This window comes from Pleurodeles waltl, chromosome 8, assembly GCF_031143425.1.
Source record: "Pleurodeles waltl isolate 20211129_DDA chromosome 8, aPleWal1.hap1.20221129, whole genome shotgun sequence".
NCBI classification, from domain to species: domain Eukaryota; kingdom Metazoa; phylum Chordata; class Amphibia; order Caudata; family Salamandridae; genus Pleurodeles; species Pleurodeles waltl.
In genome coordinates this window covers 232,891,259-232,914,536 of record NC_090447.1, presented here as the reverse complement: position 1 = coordinate 232,914,536, position 23,278 = coordinate 232,891,259, and the positions used below count along the sequence as shown (strand labels likewise).

The 23,278-nt window shown below is 42.2% G+C and overlaps 1 protein-coding gene across 5 annotated transcripts in view; it reads left to right on the top strand.

The window, feature by feature from the left end:
• The window catches only part of NCAM2 (neural cell adhesion molecule 2), a 1,466,086-nt gene that overhangs the window by 940,064 nt on the left and 502,744 nt on the right, over positions 1-23,278 (top strand). For all 5 annotated transcript variants that reach the window (XM_069204093.1, XM_069204094.1, XM_069204098.1 and 2 more), the window contains exon 8: positions 18,648-18,793. In XM_069204093.1, the coding sequence (XP_069060194.1) occupies positions 18,648-18,793 (146 nt within the window). The remainder of the gene's footprint in view (positions 1-18,647; positions 18,794-23,278) is intronic.

The window sequence follows — 23,278 nt, the reverse complement described above, 5'->3', positions numbered from 1 at the left end:
CAAAGGTTGATGGATATGGTCTTACATCCCCATCGCTTGTATGCGGCTGCATACTTAGATGACATAGTGATATTTAGTGACTCATGGACTGACCACCTCAGACACTTGTCACAAGTATTACAGGCGTTGAGGGAAGCCCACTTAACTGCCAATCCCGAAAAGTGTATGTTAGGTTGCACCTCAATAAGATATTTAGGTTACGTCTTGGGACAAGGGCAGGTCTGCCCTCAAATAGAAAAAGTAGAAGCCATACAACAGATACCGGTACCGACTTCAAAAAAAGAAGTGCGTTCATTCCTTGGTCTCGTCGGCTACTACAGGCGGTTTATACCCGGGTTTTCCACCATAGCTGAGCCCCTTACTAACTTACTGAAGAATGAGTCCCCTAAAACCTTTTCCTCGTTATCAGCAGCTAGTATGCGCAGTTTTCTACGGCTCCAGGAGGCACTGGCTACTGACCCTGTATTGTGTTGCCCTAACTTCTGTAGCCCGTTCTATTTACAAACCGACGCCTCTGATGTAGGCCTAGGGGCTGTGTTGTCTCAACCCCAATCTGATGGTTCTGTTCACCCCTTTTTATATATAAGTAGGAAGCTTCTCCCGCGAGAACGACACTACCCCACTATTGAGAAGGAATGTCTGGCCATTAAGTGGGGCATTGAATCCCTTCAATATTACCTCAGTGGCCGTCCCTTCACCCTCTTGACTGATCATGCCCCTCTTACCTGGCTCTCTCGTCATAAGGATACCAACCCTAGAATCCTGAGATGGTTTCTTTCTTTGCAACCCTTTTCTTTTCAGGTGCTCCATTCTCCGGTTCGTCTCATGGCGAATGTTGACTTTCTCTCCCGGTGTCCTCGGGCTGAGCGTCGTCTACAGACGCTCTCTAGGGGGAGTGTTTGTGATGGGTCGCTCCGACCCGACCCACACAATTCTCTTGCTTGTGCTGACACTGCCACGCTTCACCTGGAGGCTAATGGAGAGACCGGCGCTCTCGTTGGTCGGTTGCCGCCACCGCGGGAACTGACGTGGATTAAAAGAGAGATTCCTCCTTTTCCCGGAGAGGAGGTCGTGAGCGGAAGCTGGAACAACCCGGAGCTGGTGAAATCGGAAGACTGGACGGATCGAGAGGACGCGGAGCAAGGTGTCACGGAAACCGCCATCAGGACGAGCGTGACGACGGGGCAGTCTGGAGCGGAGAAATCCCAGAGAGTAACCGAAGACTGCTGGTCCCGGGGAGCCTACGCTTGAGCCGCCACGCTTCAGGAGAAGCGTGGCCACTCCAGGTACGGAGGCGCGGGCGGGGAAAGGAGCGGGGAAGCGGGAGGCGGGAGGTGAAGAAGAGTGGGGAAGGGAGGTAAAGGAAACGAGCACTTTGGGGAAGCACTGGTTTGAAGGGGTAAGGCAACAGGGACACGGAGTAAGAAGCATTATTAAACACAGTTATAGAGAGAAAAATCAAAGACAGAGAAAAAAGGGGCAGCAAGAAGACAGAACAGACTCAAGAGAGAGAAGAGGGATCAAGACAGCAGAGAAGTCCACCTACTTAAGATATTGTAGAAACGAATAAGAGAGAGAGAGACGGAAAACCGCATACAAGATCAAAGAAGTCCTAATCAGGAAACAAAGAGGGAAAGGAAGGAAAGAAGCCAGCCAGGAGAGCAGCAGAAGAGAAAGAGCAAGGGAAAGAAATACAAGAGTAAAGTGGAAAGAAGAGATAGGGACAAGGAAGGAAAGAGGAAAAGGAAAAAAAAGAGACAAGAAAGAATAGCAGAACCTAAACCTCTTCCCCACTTACTGTATCTATTCTCTTTTGTTTTTCCACGCTCCCCGCGAGGTCCTGGAAGAAAGAAGAGAAGAAGACGAGCTAAGATGTCAAGCAAGAGGAAATCATCACAACCAACCTATTCTCAACAGTTTTTTACCTAATACTTACTGTTTATACTGTTTCAAGAACAATAAAAGACAGTTCTTTGAAACCAAAACCTTGCAGTCCGGAGTCATAACTCAGTCATCCTCGTACCAACCCCCTACCATATGTACAGCCCCCCCTTGCATACATCTTGCCTGGCATAGACATGATGCGATGGAAGGGTTTGTAATTGGCGAAATACATACATTATGCCACTTAGTGTTTCTGGTACGTGGATCTGGGCCTTAAAGAGTACACGAGCATGAGTAATGCGCCACTGATGTGCGGCATGGAGGACCTAGACACTCATAAATCACAACCTATATTCCAACATTCTTTGCAACTGATGTGTTTTTTTCCTGCTCGCTGATGAATGGGCAACTTACCAATGTTATATGAAGCAGATAATGAGTGTGCCATGGACAGTCTTGTGCTTAGTGATTCAATGGTGATATTGGCAGTGTTAGTTTTGTTTTACGTTGTCTAGGTGAAGAAGTTCAGTACAATTTGCTGTCTCCTGCAAACTACTGCCACAGTGTGTTGTTGTTCCCCCTCCACCTGTGCTGCAACATTGTCATCCTCCTCCTCATTACCAGTTCATCCCAGGGGACATTAGCCCGAATACAAATGTTATGCAAGATTGCACATACAAGAATTATCTTGCATACCAGTGATGGTGCACCAACAGCCTTCCTCCTGTCAGAGCCAGGCAACTGAACCTTGACTTCAGGATCCCAAATGTCCTCTCCACCACCTTTTGTGTTGTTATGTGGCCTTCACTGTATGCCCGCTCTTCCTCCGTTGTCGGGTTGGCAAAAGTGTTCATCATCCATGGCTGGATGCTGTAACCTTGGTCTGCTAAAAAGGGATGTGAGAACATGTGACATTCATGCATATTTGTGGTTTCCTATCTGCCATGGCATATGTTAGTTTTAAGTGAAGTGGTGACTCAGACTTGCATCTGGTATTGTGTGTGTTCCTGTTTGGTTGAATGGTTGCATTGGTGTGTGGTGGGGGACATTACTATCATTGGTTGTACCTCAGGGACCTGGTGATTGTCAAATTAAATCTTGACTGACAGTTTGACCATGCCAAATATATGTTGTGTTATCCATATTTGTGGCTGTGTCCTAATGTTAATGGAACCTACCACCTCCTTGCACCACAATAGCACCACTTGTATTGACACTATGGTTGCCCTACACAGTCAAAATCAGGCCACCATATTTCCAAGTGCCACTATGCATGGAGTGCGACACTCAGTGACCCTTTGTGGCAGATTCTGCATTTGCCAGGCATCATGTGAATAAGGGGGAGATTCACACAATAGGAGGACTAGCACAATTGGTACAGAGGATTATCCAAGGTTCCTAGGCATGACTTTTCACAGATACTTTAAACACCTGCACAGAGGACGTGTTAGGAGGGAACACACCATTAATTCAAATGGGTCCCTATGTACTGTACATGAAATAGTCAGGTATGTTGTCAGAACTGCTACAGAGTACATCAATGGCATCCATTATCTTGACACTATTACACCTACTCTGTGCAGTATATAGTATATGGCAACTACATGGTGGCAGTAGGGTGCGGCAAAGGCGCACAATTACAGTAGTGCTGCTGTGGATGCTGCACCAATTTCCTGACATGTGGCCCTCAGCCCCTTCACTTTAAACCTATGGAAGAGTGAGGTTCTGGGACTTTGAACCTATTTTGTGTGTTGTGTGCCATCACGCAGGTGCTTTGCCCTGTGTGTAGCATGTGAATGCCACCCCTTTTCCCTTGGAAAAGCTCCCTTGCACAAACTTTTGTAGTTGCCTATTGCTGGCTGACATTAGTATATGCGTGTGGATCACGGGCACAGTGTGGCACAGCTATATGGTATGTTTTGTGATGTATGCATGAATTTTCAAACACCTGTGTGACAGGAAAGAGAATGATGTGGTTTTCTGCAATGCCTTGAATCCCATACCTATGCCTGCTATGTCCCATGTCTCCTCATTCACATGCATCTCTGGACTCTCCCAGTACATTGTCAGTAGTCCAGCTGCACAGTCCCCTTTTGGTACTCTGGTATCATGTTAGGGAGTTGTGGAATTACCGGGTATGATTGTAGCCGTTCTGTGAGTTGTCCATCCCTATACATGGTATTTCATGGTTGGTGATGTTGTATTCCTATGTGTGCGGCACAATGCACCAGACAGGTGAAGGCAAACACAATGGATACATCTGGTATGTTTTGGTGATATGTAGTTGGTAATGGCAACGCTTGGATGGCATTTGAATTCACTCAGACACACCCCAAACACAGGGTACTCAGCCTCACTTGCATACATCTGCATTTTGAATGGGTCTTCCTGGAATGGGAGGGTTGAGGGCCTGCCCTCACACAAAGGACTGCCACACCCCCTAATGGGACCCTGGCAGACAGGATTGAACTGAAAGGGGACCTGGTGCATTTCTTAGCCACTCTTTGAAGTCACCCCCACTTCAAAGGCACAATTTAGTATAAAACAGGGCCTCTGCACTACCTCATCAGACACTTGCTGGAAAAGAAACCTGAACCAGAAACTACATCCTGCCAAGAAGAACTGCTTGGCTGCTCACAGGACTCACCTGTCTGCTTTCTACAAAGGACTGCTGCCTTGCTGTTGTCCTGCTGCCTTTCTGAACTCTTGTCTGGCTGTAAAAGTGCTCTCCAAGGGCTTGGATAGAGCTTGCCTCCTGTTCCCTGAAGTCTCAGGACCAAAAAGACTTCTCTTCATTTGGACTCTTCGTGCCCCGAAAATTTTGACGCACAGCTTGCCCTGCGGCGAGAAAATCGCCGCACACCGAAGCTGATCGACGCGACGCCTTCGGAGCGACCGTAACTTTGACGCACGGCCTCACAAGGGCAACGCCGCCCGACTTCCAGAGGGGAAATCGACGCAACACCTGCCGTGAGAACGAAACTTCGACGCACAGCCTCACGGAACGACGCGCAGCCGGAAAACAAGCAGAAGAATCCATGCACAGACCCCGGGACATCTGGTAATCCCGTGACCCACAGAAAGAGACTGTCCGCACGCCGGAAAACGACGCACGAATTCCCTGCATGAAAAATAACGACGCAAGTCCGTGTGTGCAGGGGAGAAATCGACGCACACACCATTTTTCCACGCATCTCTTTATCTGCGGCCCTTTGCAGAGATTATCCACTCCAAACCAGGTACTTTGTGCTTGAAAGAGACTTTGTTTGCTTTTTAAAGACTTAGGACACTTCATATCACTTTTTAGTGATATCTTTACAAATTCATATTGCATCTTTGATCGTTTTGACCTACAATTATCCTGATAAATATTATGTATTTTTCTAAACACTGTGTGGTGTATTTTTGTGGTGCTATATTGTGTTATTGTATGATTTATTTCACAAATGCTTTACACATTGCCTTCTAATTAAGCCTGACTGCTTATGCCAAGCTACCAGAGGGTGGGCACAGGATAATTTTGGATTGTGTGTGACTTACCCTGACTAGAGTGAGGGTTCTTGCTTGGACAGAGGGTAACCTGACTGCCAACCAAAAACCCAATTTCTAACACTTATCATCTATGCTGTGTGCAGAGCTGGAGCAATAACAGATCCATGTTATCCAGGGGGTTGCCAATGCTCCTTCTGTGTGTGTTCCTTATGTAGTGGTGTGTGGGCCCCATTTTAATACCTGTTCTGACCAGGAGTAAAATTTTGAGGCTAATCTGACTTTGCATCATTTTTTGGAACCAGTTCCTCAACATGCATTGTTTTTGATCTGGGCAGTAAATATGGCGCTAGAGGGCTAGCGTTATTTTGTGGGAGGGAACGCCTACCTTGCATATCATTGAAGCAAAATGACACGAAGTGGGTTGGTGCTCCCAAAAAATGATACAAACTCTGAATTTTTGTTGCTAGCTGGACCTAGCGACAAAATATAAATATGGTGCTAAGTTAGTGCTGCATTTGCGTCAGAAAAAATGGTGAAAAGGCGGTGGTAAGTTTTCTTAACTACGAGCCTTGATATGCTAGAATTCTACTCATTAATCTAGGCATTATTTCCAGAAGTTGAGGCTCTTGAAGTGGCTACCACATCTCATTTTGAGATGTTCATCAATGCTTGTGATGCTCTCCAGTTCCTCACCCCAGGAGGCACTGTCCTGGCAAAAGCACAAGACACACATTACGTACCTTTTGCAGTGGGCACGTTTAGTTCATTCTTCTAACTTTAGAATCACCGTCCATTGGAATGATTTACATTTCTTACAGTTCTTTTGAGATGTAATTTCCTTGGGCATGTTCTATTATTAAACGTGGCACCTTGCAGTGATATGTTCCTTTAATGAATGCTAGGTAATATCTATTTTGTGAATCAGAAGCACGTGGTAGGGGATAAAATGGGTCAAGTCAGCAATTTATGCAAATTTGCACAGGGTGCAATGCCTTCCCAACTTCAATTCTTCATTGCTTTCGAGCTTAGTTTGCACTATACAAACACCTTTACACACAGACAAATTCTGGAAATTCATAAAAAGAATAACTTCTAAACAGATCTTTTAATTGATTGTTCCAAGTCTACGAAACGCTACCCCTGTACGCCTCTGGCTAGATTTGCATTTAATGGCTTTTCTTAAGCAACTAAAAACCTCTTCGATCCCCACTGACTAATTTCTCTACTTATACTCTTTCACCTCTTTTTCAAAATATCCTATTATCTTCTAAAATGTTACCAGTAAGGGGCTTCATCTTCGTTTCAGAATGCTAAAACAAATACAAAAATAAATACACATTTGCATTTATAGAGCTCAGCAGAACCACAGCAGGGTGCCTGTTATTTGCCGCCAAGAACTACAAACATAAAACGGTATAAATCGGTCTCAGTGGTGTGAACCTTGAGGCTTGGAACCCCAGCTTTCGCTGAATACCAAGTCATGTCCATACACCCTGGACACCAACCTCACCTTCAAAGAAAACATCGCTAAAAACAAACAAAAAAAAAAAAAAACAGACAGCTTGGTCCCAGGTCTCTTGTCTAAGGAAAGTGAAACAGTTTCTTCCAGCAAACAACCTCAGAACTGGTTTTAAATCCTTCGTACTCCCTCACCTGGATGATGGAAACGCTCTGCTCCACGGCCTCCCAAACTCTACATGGCACACCACGTCTCATCCAGATCCAGTTTGGTTCACACTTTAGAAATATCACATACATGTAAACATAAATGCATGCATACATGTAACAGAGGCAAGTCTATAAATTTGTTAAACGTGGAAGAACCTTGCCCAGTCACAACATTTAATTGCACGGATTTGTCCAGCTGAACTTTCAAAACTAACCTCATCTAATGTATCATTGCCAAAACAAACGGGCTATTCAAATCACTTATACTGTGAAAGGAATTCACCATCACACTGAGCCACAATTACACTGCACAGAGAGCTGCCATGCTTCTTAAGTTAACACATTTCTTGCATATGCTTTAGCATCAATTTCTTCAACAGTCATCGAGGGTATGCCCATACTGGAGAATCTCTGCTTAGGTACCTACTTGGAGTGGAAGTTTTGGCATCCAAAGTACTTAAAAGGAAACCTACATCTACACAAAATCATTTTACTTTACATTTCTCCTACTCTGCTAAACTACTGCTGGTCACCTACTTTCTATTCTCAAGAAGTGTCCCTCGGCGGCCCGTACATGGAAGACTCTCAATGTGTATGTTACCCAAAATAGTGGCAAGATAGCACCCCACTGTTACATATCTGAGAAGGGGTTGGTGTGAGGTTGCAGGATGCATTCTGCACTCGTACCCTCACTACAAGTCAGTTGGCATTGAATTACCCTATGGAATTCTGCTCTGCCTTGTTCCAACTGGGTTTTCTCACATCCAGTTTTTGTCCAAATGAATTTGAACCAAACCCGATTTTACAGTGCTACAATACTACACAGTAAAATTGCATTATATTCGATAAGCAATGCCCTTTGCCCCTTATGAGCTTTTGTGTTTTGGTGGTGACCTGGGTGCTATTTAATCATCATTTTGTTAGAGGGTCTTTTTTTCATACTATGACTAATTCCGCAAAAAATATAGACTCCTTGAACCTTTAAACCTTTACCCAAATCTTTTTCTCTAACAAAGACGGTGGAGTTACCTAGGCCCATATTTATACTTTTTTAGTGCCGCATTTGCGGCATTTTTTGACGCAAATGCGACGGAAACTTTTAAAATACAATTATATTTTGTAAGTTTGGGCCGCTTTCACGTCCAAAAATGACGCAATGCTACGCTAAAAAAGTATAAATATGGGCCCTAGTGTTTCAACATTGCATTCTGAATCTACATTTATATCCGAGCCTCTGGTTACTTTTCTCTTCATACTCAGAAAAGTATCCCTCCTGAAAGAATCCCTTAGCCTAATTAACAGCTGCACCAATGTCACCCTTGATGTCTTCGCCAGGCTTGCACATTATTTGTTTCTTTATCAGAATTTGTCTAGTCTTTGTTGAGTACTTATCTGCACAGACAACTGATTCATGGTCAACCACCTGATATCCTTTCTAATGTGATCAATACTGCTATAGATTTTAGGGGCATTTTTATTGTGCCCTAGCGCCACCGTGCACCATATTAACGTCATTGTTTTTGACAATAATGTGGCCCAACGAGGCGGAAATCCCTGCGCCTTATTTACAGGGTGGCAAAATGCATGCATTGCGCCACTCTGTAACCCTTTGCGGTACATTATGCCTGCGCCAGACATTATGTATGCAGACGGAGCGGTCCCCCGTTAGGGGAGCTGGAAAAATGACATAAGGAAATCTATGAGATTTCCTTATGCAATTTTTTACAGCACTTTTAACGCCTGCTCAAGAGCAGGGATTAAAAGGGGGCTTCCATTCTTTAGAATGGGCCCTATGTACTCTGCAGGAGTAGCGCCAATTGCGCTACTACTGCAGAATACATCAAGAGCGTCTTGAAAGATGGCGCCATTGCCCTCTACCCTGCACCATGGTGCGCCATATTTTAAATATGGCACACACATGATGGCGGTGGGGGTTTTTAAGGGGCACAGGGAAAGTGGCGCTGCACTTGGTGCAGTGACACTTTCCATAAATCTGCCCCTTAGTTTTCCCATCATATCTTTGGAACCATCAGCAAGGCATTGACAACCATACATGCAGCGCTCACCCGGATCCACTGTTTGTTGTGTTATCCTATGCATGGCTTGCACAAGGTACACACGTGTAAACGTTCTCGTCTTCTGTCTACTCATTGTATTAATGCCCTATTTTAAAAAAATAACAGTTAAAAATCTACATTGTTCTCCACTAATTCCATCTCAATGAAACAAACCTTGGCTTCTGTTTAATAAACCAGCAATGTTCTTTCCTCAAGCTGATCCACAGACTTCTTATACACTTCCTGCCTAGTTCAAATAGTCTAAGTTTTGAAGAGATTAATACTTGCCCAACTTTTATAACGAGTCCTAATTTCCAAGGGAAGCGTCAGAGAAAGTGAATTGAGACACTGTGCAAAAAAAACAGCAATTACTGCAAGGAATTACAAAAATGAAGGACTTTCGTTGGAAAGGCATAAGTGAAATATTTAACAGTAAAGAAAACTATACAAGGAGTTAAAAAGTATTACATAAATTGAATGAAAAAGCATAGAGCAAAATCTGGATTGTAGAAACTTAAGCTACAAAAAGTGGTCCAAGGAAGCGTGCATCTTCTTTAACCTCAGAGAAGTTAAAATTAATGAAAAATGACCTAAAGACATAAAAGAATGTTTTAGTCGTAAGCTCCTAACACTTTTGTTAAACATCATGGTAATAACGGCACACACGAATCAACACAGCACCTTCCAATGCTGGAAATATTGGACACTGAGACATGGACTGGGTAGCCATTAGAGATCAGGGTGGGGGGAGATTCTCAAACATTTTGCACTGGGTTAGCTCCACTAAAGTGACGCTAACCAGCACAAAATGTTTTTTCCTGATTCACTTCCCAGTGCAAAACTTGTTTTGCGCTGGAAAATACCCCAAAGAAACGTAAAGCAGTGTGAAACGCTGCTTTGCATCTCTTTGAAGCAACCAGGCGTTACATGGTTGCTACATGGCTGTTCCCATGCAATCACCCATGCCTATTGATGCTAAACCCTAGTCACTAACATTAGCAGATAGAGTCTAGTGGCAAATATTAATGTTGCTGAAAAGCAGGCGTTAAACAGAGAAAAGTGTTAATTTCTTTGTGTTTTTCCAACTTTGCATGTGTGTTGCACTGTACAGCACACATACAAAGTACGAAAATGTTTTTCACTTGTCTAGGCATAGTATTTTGCACATAAAGGATACCTTTCTGTTCAAAACCTATGCTAGACTCACACACCCTAGCACTACGGTGCTTAGGTTTGTGTGTGGCACACAACAGCTAAAATCAGCTCCAACGCTAGGGAGAGGGGAGGAAATAACCATATCTATATGAATACGGCACTCTCCTGCTATCTCCTTGTTCTGCAACTCAACACAGCATTTTTGGCTGCTGCACTGTATTCCGTGACACCTGGCAGAATTTGGTCCCTGGTTTTATACTTTCCTGTGCAAATGGAACACAGCAAAAGGGCTTGTGTCCGGATTGTACCACAACACCACCAGGAAATGAGGGTCTGATAGCAGAAGCTAATTGACACTGAAATCTCTGAAGTTAACTGCCTATTTCTACTCATCAAGCATGAAACATATTTGTGTGAAGCTCAAATTAAATACACTTCCTTCAAAATCATGCAACATGATATATTGGTCCCATCCAAACTATATAAGGCAAAGCTTAGTGTTAATGATCTCTGCTGGAGATGCAAGGTTCCAGTCTCTGATTTGCTGCATATACATTGTGATCTTGGCTAGAGGTTTGGCTTTTGTTACAGGCCACTAATGACTGCAAGTTTTAACCACTAGTGTGACTATCTAACCTGCAAAACACCTGCAGACTCAGACCAAGTAATTTCTCATATTTGGAGACGAATGGCTACTGTCCTATTAACCACCAAGATTTTTATTTGACTTAGCTAGCATTCATCTAGGACGTCTTCCCAGTAGGAATGGACAACAGAATGTCTTTAACTTGTGGCTCATTAGCACCCTGTATATAAACTACGGGACCAAACAGTTATGTTTGACGAGGACAGGGGCCCTTGTCTGGAATGCTGTGGGATGCTTACTACATGATGCCAAAACTCTAAAGGTACATATTCCACACATCGTGTTTCCTTAACCAATTATTTTGCCCTTGCCTCTTGAACTTCTGAATGGGTTTCCATGCTGCTTTGGATTGTAGAAATCACTATTAATATAATGAGTCTGGTACTCTGTAGGTGTTCTTTTGTCTAGTAATTTACATTGGCACTGTTCCTTTTCCCTCCTACCCTGTCTCAATTTTTAGTTGAGACCATTTAAACCCACATTCTACTTAGGGTTGTTATTGTCATTATTGATTGTTTCTATTGACTAACATCTCACTATACAAAACATATGCTAACAGTTGGACTTGGCCCTTTCTGCAGGGTCACCCCCCAAACATTTTACCTTCACTCCTATTTTTGCTGAATTTGCTTTTGTTGGCCTTCACAATCTGTGCTCTTTACCAATAATAACCAGTGCTAACATGCTTGTGCTCACTCCTGAAAACATTTTAGTTTGGATTATAACCAATTTGCATATTAATCCACTTGCAGGTCCCTAGTAAAGATTTACTACCAGTGCCACTGCCTGTAAATTAAATGCTACACATGGGCCTGCAGCACTGATTGTGCAACCCATTTAAGTAGCACCTTAAACATGTCTCATGCTCCTCATTGCAACCTGTGTGTATGTGTGTGTGTGTGTGTGCAGTTTTAAACTGCCATTGTGACTTGGTAAAATAAACCTTTTGCCAGACACAAACAGTCCTTTTTAATACATAAAAGTCACCTCTAGTGTAGGCCCTGAACAGCCCAGAGGCAGGATGCATTAAAACGTGGGGCATGCACATTTAGGTTTTACATGTACTGGTAGTAAAAAAAGTCTTACATTTGCTGTTCACCAATTCAAGGCCTATTTCTCCCTTAAGATAACATTGGTGCTACCTTATTCCATTTTATAAGTGTAATCCCCAGGTAGCAACAGGTAACCACTTCATGTTTGGTGTCTCTGGAACCACAATTTAAAACCCTAACTTATGTTGAAGTTGTATTTTAAATTGAAATTCTGGAAAATGCAACTTTTAGAAAGTTAATAAACACAGATGATGGACGGAATGCAGAACCAACCAAACAGTCACTCCCAGTCACAGATCTGAGTTTAATCCATCAATTATTTTGTTCACCATGCCACCCTAGTTTGGAACCAGCCATATGAACATCAGTCTTGACCCTGTTCCCAATGGGAACAGTCCAGCGTTAACTGCCAGGTCAGGTCCTCCCTGGACCAGTAACAAGCATCCTGGGACCGGTTTCAGGTTATCACCCTATAGCAGCCAGGCTAGCTTGAATCCAGTGGCATAGTGTGCCCCGGACCCACGTCTGGGCATACCTGGTGCACTTAGGGCAACACAAGCAAACAAACACAAATGATGGACGCAATATTGAACCAATCAAACATTCATACCCAGTCATAGCTCCAAAGGCTAGTCTGATTGCCTTCTGATCTGACCCTTGGGGACATAAAAGCCTCCCCCACATCCTACACCAGGCCTTGGAACAGGCTGCAGTGTGTTCCTGACCCACAAGTGGTGCCCCTCAAGTTATGGATCCTTGGTGTGGCTCAGGGGCTCTGAAATCGAGCTTTTGGGCTCTTTGCAACTGCAAACAGGCCTGTTCGCAAAGAGACCTCATTGCTCGCACTGCAAATCAGTGCAAAGGTCTGTCAGCTCAACTGTTTGCACTGCAGCATTGACCTCTCATAGAAAGGGCCACAGCAAAGCTCCAGCAAAGCCCACCTGCAATGCCAGCCGCCTCTCACGCTTCAATGACAGCCTCCTTGCTCCTCGCAGTCCTCTGCAACACAAACAGGATTCTTGGCACAAATTTGAGAAGGTAAAACTTCAGCAGTACTAACCTGGGAGTGTATATGACCTGTGGTCTATTGCACTCAGCCTGAAATTTTGACTTTCACCTAGTCTAGTGCAACCAGATAACCGCAATTAGCCCTTTGTCTTTTTTAGACTTTGTTGTTTACTAATTCATAACTCTGGTTCTAATGATTGGATTTTTGTCATTTTGGTCTCACATTATTTATTTAATTCAGCCCTATTTATCAGACCTGGTGTGGGATCCTTTATGTTTGGTGTTTTCACTATGTTGATGTTTGAAGTTTTGCACAAATACTTAACACATTGCCTTTAAGTTAATCCTGACTACTCTGTGCCAAGTTACCAGGGTGATGATCACAGGTGAATTTGAAGTTTCCTTGTGCCTTACACTGACAAGGACTGTGGTTGCTTCTTGACCAGAGTTCACACCCCAGTAACCCAATTTCTCACACTAACGTCTTCTAGACTAGGATGCTCTGCAAAATATGTCTGCCTATTTGTTTGATTCTTAAAATAATATTGTGGTTATGTGTTATATATTGTGGCTGCATTGCAAAAACAGTAAAAATATTGAAAGGGAAAGTCTGTCTATTAAAAGGGGGGTTTCACTCTGAAGCATGATTATTAACAGGAAACTAAATACAGATATACCATTATTTCCACTGTTATTTCCCTTTTTGTTGATGTACATTAGTTTCTGCGTCCTACTAGAATAATATTCATGACCATGTGCATTACCTACAATACCATCTCATTCAATCTGCTGACTTACCTTCATTATGCCAGTGTCATAACTGTCAAGAAGCAAATCATAGATCATTTTAAAGTTATCAAGATCAAAACTTTAAACCCAGCCTCTGCTTTAAAATAGCCAAAAGGTGCTGGGAACCAATATGTTAAAAGTGTGTTTGATAATTGATTAGATGTAACCTAACTAACTTGTGCTTGACTTCTGCCAGTGTTATCTCTAGCTTATCCTTGAATTAGCCATGTTTGCTAGCGCTAACCTGGTTATGTGGCAGGCTTATGGACCCCTAAAAAAGTAAAATATCAAAATGGAGGGCAACTTTGTTAAAATTGTGGGGTCAGAACAGAAACTACCTAGAAAAACAAATCAAGAAGAGCACTTAAATATTAAATACAACATAATATTGGTGAACATGTAATTCATGTACCTCTGCAGAGTTATAAGGTGGCTTTGATGCTGGTTCATATACAATAATGACCAATCAATGCCACTGAATTTTCTGCATGAACCTGAGTTTGCTTATCTAACGACGTATTTTATTTTTTGTAGTTTTACTGATTATAGACAGAAAACCCAGAAACGTGATGCCTGGCACTGTACAAAAGGATTAATAAACTAGAATGGATAAATATTGTGGGGCAGATTCAAGGAAAGTTGTGCCCCCTACTGCCACCACGTGTGCTCTGTATTTAAAATACGGCACACCGTGCGGCAGAATAGGGTGCAATGGCATCCTTTTTTATGACGCTATTGATGTAGTCTGCAAAATTTTTAAGCTACTCCTGCAGAGTACACAGGGGTCCATTGTAAAGAATGGTTTGCCCCATTTTAATGCCTTCTCTGAGCAGACGTTAAAAGTGCCGAAATAAATTACGCAAGGAATCATGTTCGATTTTTTGTGCCATTTTTGCTGCCTCCCCACCGGAGGAACGCACAGGCATAGTGTAGCGCAAAGGGTTACAAAGTGGTGAAATGCCTGCATTGGGCCACTTTGTGATTTTGGCACAGGGATTTTGGCCATCTAACGAAAAATTAGTGTAAAAGAAAGACGCTAATGTGTCAGTAGATGGCGCTAGGGGATCTTAAATATGCCCTTGTATGTATAAAGAATCTGAGGATGATTCTCTGTGGTGTGAATGCTAAAGATTAGATGCTTCATACGTGCACAATGGATGGATTTCTGTTGTCTTTAGATAATAACTGAAACTTGATACTGATTTACTTCTCTGCATCCTATTACATTCTAGATCATGACATCATTTTGAGTAGACCTGTAGATGGTATACAGGGGATCTCATTCATGTGAATATAGTTTCAAACCGAAGACAATTTGTTGGCTTCTGAAAGAGACTCAAAATTACGTGCCATGACATGCCTTCTCTTTTTACATATGTGTATGTCCTCTGGCACAGCTACATAAACTGCATGATCTGAACCTCAAAATGTGTGCTGATGATACTCAATTTTGTTCCAGACAGAAAATAAACGGTTTAACCAAACTGGGTGAAAATCTGCCAGGAAGACATATTCTGCTGAATGGAAATGAATTTCCAATATTGTTGAGTAGAATTTATGAGAACCCCTCTGATGGCATACCTGGACCACTGCAAAATTATTTATAGTGGGTGCCCAAGAAACCTCATGGACATGCTGCTAAGTCTAAAAAATCAGGCATCCATATATTTCTGAATTCGCCACCATGTGAATTTGACAAACCTGCATTGAAAGTGAGTCAAGCTCTTTCAGTGGCTATAAGGATTCCGTGCACATAGTCCTTTGAGCCCACTGGAATAGAGGACTAGAATGTGTTCAAAATGTGCACCATATTTCTTCCCTTAGAGAAACTTGCAATCATCAACAGCAGACCCTATCACCTAATGATCACACAAAACAATGAAACATAGAGGGAGATTACTGTGAACCCAGGCATGCAAGCTGCAGAATGTATCAATCCAAGCTTCAAGTCAGAACCAAACTACCTGCAGTTCAGAAAGGATGATACAAATCTCTCACCTGACATTTTCACAAAGAGGAAGAAGCTAGTGAAGAAATTCTGACTGAGGCCTTCCCACTGTTCAGTCGCAGCTCAGGGGAGGGAAAGGGGGGACGCGGCATGTGGCGGGGGTTGGATAAAAAAACATATATATAATATTTGTTTTTTAAATGTACCTTTTTTGCTACGCTGCTCCAATCATTTCTGGTCCTCCACTGCAGGCACAGGCTCTCAGCCTACCCTGTGTCCAATCCTAATGCTGCTTTCATGCTGCTGGCAGCATGAAAGCAGCGTTAGGATAGGATGGAGCACCCAACCAGTGCGTTCCGAGGCAGAGTGAGAGTCTCTGCCTGCTCTCTCTCACCTGGCAATCCATGCCAGGTTGGAGAGAGCCTAGTACTCATGTATGTATGACCAGCCCGAGACAGCCAGACAAATATACATGCATACTGAGGGAGAGTGCTGTGCACCCCCCGTCCCTGTCACGCCCCATGGCCCTGCCCCTTTTACAGTAAAACAATAATAAGCATAGTTTATTATGGTTTTACTATTAAGGTTTTGCAGCTGCTGCTGCTGGCAGGAAGGAGGGGGTAACGCTCCTCCACCATAGCGTAGGAGCCGCCCCTGCCACTGTTGCTGAATACACATATTAAGCAAATTAACATAGTATGACATGTTTCTGTATGCTATATGACAGAAGTTAAAGAGCCATGACTCTTCCTCCAATTCCGAAAAAGACTGAACTACATATAGTTCTGGCTTCGTTCCATGGATTGAATTCATGAAATATTTATAAAAAAAAATACTAAACTTATTATGTATGTTTCTATGCAGAGATGGGCACATACTGCAAGATCTTCTTTTATAGAGACTTGGTCACATGGACATGATTATTATATATATATATATATGTATCGGAATACGTGATAACATGCACATGAAAGTTGTCAATCTATTACACTTTCCAGGACATTCGACAATAACATTTCAATCAGAAAAGAGTCCTGAACTGGAAGAAGCCGATTAGAAGTGTTGGGGAAAGGAAATGACGGTCAGCACATACATTTCTATCAGCCCTATTCCATTACTCCACCCTCTACTCTCCCTATTAGTTCCCTTTCCAAAATGCAAAATGCGGCTCTACCTAGGGCTCTCCCAATAGTCAACATGGAGGAAGTGGTGAAAAATACGTTTACATCTCAAACAAATCAGAACACAAAGGTGCTGGCTTAGTTGTCTAATTATTTGGTGAGAGAAAAGCCTGTAATTGTCTTTTTTTTTACTCTGAGGACACTCACTGTGCCACAGAGATCAGGCACCTCTGAAGGCAAGGGAAATGAACTAAAAGTGTGAATTATAGCAACATTTGCTCTGCTAATCACAGTGGCATAGTTACAAAGTGGGATCATTACAGTCTGGTAGTCCATGTGCTCTGTAATGAAGTTTGATGCTGAAATCATGGCCCACAGACCTCAATGTGAATGTTATAAATCTGTGTTACAAAGCTACGTAAAGGGCCGTTTAACATACTTACATTGAAGGCTCTTTATCCTAATAACTTGCTGAGCAGCAAAGCTGCATTCTGATTGGCTGTGTTATGGGCCTTGAACTGTCAATCAGCCTAATAGTGATGGCAAATTGCCTGCCATGAGACATGGACTGAGTCCAGTGGGTTCATGAGCGTAGTAGAGAATCATCATTTGAGAGGGAAACAGGTCAAGTGGAATTTATCTCAAATTCATTTAAAAAAGAAAAAGTCAAGTTCTATGAGTGTGTAGTATTATATTGTGTGTGCGTGGTGGTATGTGCATGTTCATCTCGGTGTGTATGTGTTCACACAGAGAGTTTGGCTGCCAGGGTGCTTTTGCGATGTTGGTATAATTTTGGTCACTTCATAATAGTGGCCATGATGGGGTATAGTTGGCATCCATGACTCCACGAATCAAACCTTGGGTTCAGGGCTCACAGTGGCATTATCGTTGATAATTGTAACATATTGCACACATCCATAGCATGAGGTTATGCCACACAGTCATGGAAGCCAGAATATTTCTATGCGTTACACTAGTACCTTAAATATGATGAAAATGACAAAAACAATGCTTGGAAATTATTTACTAAAAATGAAAAGTTGATATTATAGGTCTAACATAGTGTTTTTTTTTAATGAACAGTGTAAGTATATGCTTTGGGAATTCATTCCGTTTTTCAAAGTGAAAATATTGCATTAGGTAGCAAAATGTGTGCACACTGCATCTACAAAATAAATACCTAAAGCTGGTATTTTTGAAAAAGTGACTTGTACCTTCAGATTCTCTAGCCTCTAGCCATTAGCAGTGAACTAATGCATCTCCAGTTTAAACCTGTACGTTCAGTGTATACTGATAGTGGCAACCCCCCACATACTCCTTAAAGTTGTCAGGCTTGCTGACTTCTGTTCAATTTGGGTGTACATTGACATCACACTATTTGTAAAACCCTAACCACCACTGGGATGCTGGCATTTAACAAATGACAGCATGAAAAGATTGTCCTTACTTTCCTTAAAATATTGTATACCAATTGTACCTTGCCTCCTCAATTCATATATAGCACTATTTCAGTAGGGTTGCACTGAGTCTTGTGTAGAGGCAGTAAACACATACTACAAACTAGGAATATTGACTGACGTTCAGGTCAAAAATTATTTTCTTCCGTAAATTGTTGCACACAATCCACTGTTTTCATCCAGAATGCTAATGATTATTTCCAAAGATTTTTATTTTAAGGTAGTAGAAGCTGTTCATTTGTCCCACTATGAATACAAATGAAACATTTTACAGTTAGTATTGCAGCAGTCTGAAGAACAAGGAAATATTGCCGTAGTAATTAAAACAAATGACACGCTTTGAGAATAAGAGAATGTTTTCTTTTTACAGTACAGCCACAGATTATACATCTTAAAAACGAAACTACAGTTGAGAATGGCCAAACTACTCTTACTTGTCAAGCAGAGGGAGAACCAGTTCCAGAAATTACTTGGAAAAGGGCCAGCGATGGAATGATTTTTTCAGATGGTGATAAGGTAATGCAATATTACACTCACTTTTAAATATTGCAGCAGATCAAACAGTATTGCGTTAAACAGGTTTATAAATGTGATGACAGTATTGAAGAACTGATGGCATTTTCTAAATCAGAAAGTGGATGTACCAATTGGAAAATTCTAAACAACACCTAGATCCATACTAACTAATGAGAAGATAAGCAAGACCAAAGACACAAGTGGAGCAATGTAAAGGGCAGATTTATAAAGCACAGTTTGTCATTATTGAGGGCATCCAGGACCGGGGAGATTAAGGGATTTGCCCAGAATCACCGACTCGAAGGCTTGAACCCAGATCTCTAGCTTTTGAGGCACTGCTTTGACCACTGCGCTACATTGTAACTACATTGGATGCTTGCCCAGCACTGGGCAATGACAATTTTTAACACTGCCATATGTCTGCATTCTTAGCCTATTTTTGAGCTGGGCATTATAGAAGCAAATTCAGCAATTCAATGTATTTGAAAACAAAACAATAAAACTAGCAACATCAAGGGATCGCTACAGCTTGGAGTACCTGGAACTGCGCAACCTGTCATACATGTTAAAGTGTGAGGGTTATTAGATTATGCTGACACTGGCGTTCTGCAGCATTGGCTGGAGCTTTGGGTGGTACCTGCAAGAGTGGAATACATTGGGCCCTGGCACTTATGTGTTAACAAATTAAGCACTGATTCTGTCTAATCAAAATAGGTATGATTAGAAAAGAAAAAAGTATTTCATAATAAATAAAGATGAGAAAAAACGAACATTAATAAAATTCCAGAACGGAGATGACGAATCTTCAGCTTCATTATGATTTTCTCACATTTATATTCACTTCAAGGGGATTTGGAATAGGAGATCAAAGGTAAACCAGCCTCCCATTAAACATAACTGTGTTATGAAACACAATAAAAGCATTAAAAAATGTATCTAAATTATAGTAACATTCTAATATTTCATTCAAAGAACACTACCAGAAGCAGTTTCTACATAAATTTGGTCATTTCGCGAGTAACAAAAATAGATGTAGCAGCTCAAAATCAGGTGATGAATATACTCTTACAAAGTCCATGGTTAAACAAAAATTCTAATCCAAGCACGTGCTTTTTGTTAATGAAACATACAATATTGTATCCATTATAAAACATAGGTTTCAGAGACCTAATATTACAGAAACTAAAAAATAGTAATGAAAAATCACCAGTTATTACAATTATACCACAAGTTAGTAGATAAAAAATGTTCACTCAATAACCCTAATTTGGAACTGAAACAGTTACATAATAGACCCAATTGTATTACATTCCTATTTAACAGTCATTGAAACATCCTTGCTAGCATGTGATAAATGGTTTGTAGTTCTCCCAAGCTCTTCCTATGCGGTATCCTAGAGGCATAGGCCCTCATTCTGACCCTGGCGGTCTTTGACCGCCAGGGCGGAGGACCGCGGGAGCACCGCCGACAAGCCGGCGGTGCTCCAATGGGGATTCCGACCGCGGCGGTAAAGCCGCGGTCGGACCGGCACCACTGGCGGGGTCCCGCCAGTGTACCGCGGCCCCATTGAATCCTCCGCGGCGGCGCAGCTTGCTGCACCGCCGCGGGGATTCTGACCCCCCCTACCGCCATCCAGATCCCGGCGGTCGGACCGCCGAGATCCGGATGGCGGTAGGGGGGGGTCGCGGGGCCCCTGGGGGCCCCTGCAGTGCCCATGCCACTGGCATGGGCATTGCAGGGGCCCCCGTAAGAGGGCCCCTACATGTATTTCACTGTCTGCTGCGCAGACAGTGAAATACGCGACGGGTGCAACTGCACCCGTCGCACAGCTTCCACTCCGCCGGCTCGATTCCGAGCCGGCTTCATCGTGGAAGCCTCTTTCCCGCTGGGCTGGCTGGCGGTCTGAAGGAGACCGCCCGCCAGCCCAGCGGGAAAGTCAGAATTACCGCCGCGGTCTTTCGACCGCGGAACGGTAACCTGACGGCGGGACTTTGGCGGGCGGCCTCCGCCGCCCGCCAAGGTCAGAATGAGGGCCATAGTCTCTTAGACATCACCTACAAATGTCTTCTGACTAAGCAGAACCATACCATCTCTGTGCATTTTCAAGTACCTGTTTTATTAAGGAGTTGCTTCAGCCAGTATTCAGCTGCATGCACAGGGTAGAAACAAATAACATGCTGCAAAATGTCTTGATGATCACAGCATACACAAAGAAGCCTGAGATTACACAAAAAACATTTCAAGTTGCACCTGAATTTTTAGAAAATAATTATACGTCAATGAAAGGACTTGAAGTAATTAAGCCAGGCCCTCTGATATACCTCCGTAAAAAATTGCTGTCCAGACATTTTCATTTTTGAATTACGTTTTTGGATCATTAGAGAAGTAATTTAGCTTGGGTATACATTGCTGATCTGGGCCAAATTTTTCTGGACAACATTTTTAAAAATGGAGGATGTAGCTGCAATTTCGTAGGAGGTGAAAAGTCTTGGCCTACCAATTCTGCAACAGAGATTGTCAGGAAAGACAGCTCATTTCATTCTTCACTTTCAGGGACTCTCAAGTACAAGACACTATCACAGTAACTCCTATCTTCCAAGTCCATAGTTTTCTCATGTAGATTCCTGAGTTCTTGAATACAGTCAGAGGTCCAGATTCTGACAACAACGGGAAGTCCCACCATTGTGTTTTTGGTTGGTCTTCCCACTCACTTCCCTGGCGGTCTTATTGCCACATTATGAAGGGTGAGGGAAGACCGCCACAAGACCACCACCTCCGAGATATTCCAACTCCCATGCCGGGAAAAACAGAGACAGCCCATGGAGGCGGGCCCACAACATTCACTGCCAGGCTGATCAGGGCCTGCCTTTCCGCTGACCTTCAGCTGGTTGAAAGGCATGAAAAGTCCTCCAGCAATGGCCTTGGGCGATTTAGCACTTCTAGAATGTGAGCTGTCACTCACAGACAGCCCCTAATGTCGACCGGTCGGGTGCACACCCTGTGTCACTTGCTAGAAAAATTGCTAGAATATAGTGCACCCAACTTGCTGGCTGGCACTGGTTTCAGGCTCTTACTAGAGCCAAAGCATGCCACTGCCATTACTGTTTTGTCAACACACCGTTAGTTCTGTGGGAACGTAGGAATGCAGCGGTCACAATGCTGCCGACTTGGCGGCCTGTTCTCAACCACCACTGCCACAAAACCCCAAATTTAAATGAGTAGTAACACCTGGCATTCCATGGTGTTAAGTCGTCTGTCCATCAAGTTCATTCTGACCTGGCTTGTGGGTAGGTCTGATTGCATGGACTTGCATTCCACAATAGTTTTAGAAGTGCTATCTTTCACCATTCCAGCTGAGCATTTAATAGCAATGAAATCCCTCAAGAAGGATTCATGCATAACCTTTGAAATGATGGCACATTTATGTGATGTGTGCATGTTCTGCTGATTCCTTTTTTTAAATCAGAGCTATTAGTGCAATTTTCACCTGGACATGAGTTGAACCGCTTTTTGCGATGGAACAACCCTTAGTTAATAGCGAATTGTGGACGAGTATTGCCGGGTCTGTGAATGATGCATTAATCACCAATATGCCTTTCACAAACTGCCATAGTAAACAATGTTAAATAAAATAAATTGTTTTAAAGTAGTTAAACATATAAATAAATATAATTTAATGTTAATAAATAAATAAAAATAAACATAGTTATCACTGAATTATAACATATTTGACAAGGTTTTCTAATTTAAAAATTAATGTAAGATTGAATTTTTTTCATCAATTATAAAGAAATTACTTTTAATGTACTGTATAAATCACTAAATATTTATCAATGCATTATTTTTACTTTAGATGGGCCGTTATGTTTTTATTTAAAAGTCAGTAAAATTATTTTATTATAATAAAATATATATATGTATACATGTATATATATGTATATATATATGTATGTGTATATATATATATATATATATTTCAAAATTAACCTAATAGTGCTGAAACATTGTTTGTTTTGTTCTACATTTAAAATAAATATACAAAAATATTTTACAATAATAATTAACAAAAAATATTTTTACAAACTTTCTCCAAGTTTAATAAACCTTTTTTTAACATTTCTTTCACACATATAATGGTGCACCCTAAAAAAACTAAAACGTTCAAACAAATTGTCACTTTATCTATTTGTTCTTTATTTTGTATCCCAGAAAATGTATATATTTTCATTGTGTGATTTCAAACTGTTACAGCTACAGCCAATGTGAATTTCATCAGGTCATTCCAATTCAAATATGAACCCCTAATTGGTGATCTTGTACACACAATAATATGGTTGCCTACTCCATATATTCTACTGTGTATTACACCAAATCATTGTTCCAGTTGCGCATCTTCTGCCCAGATGCCCTGAGTCTCATGTACAGGACTAGGCACAACTCATTGAGGACACTCAAGTCTGTGCCCAAACCAGAGATCCACAACTA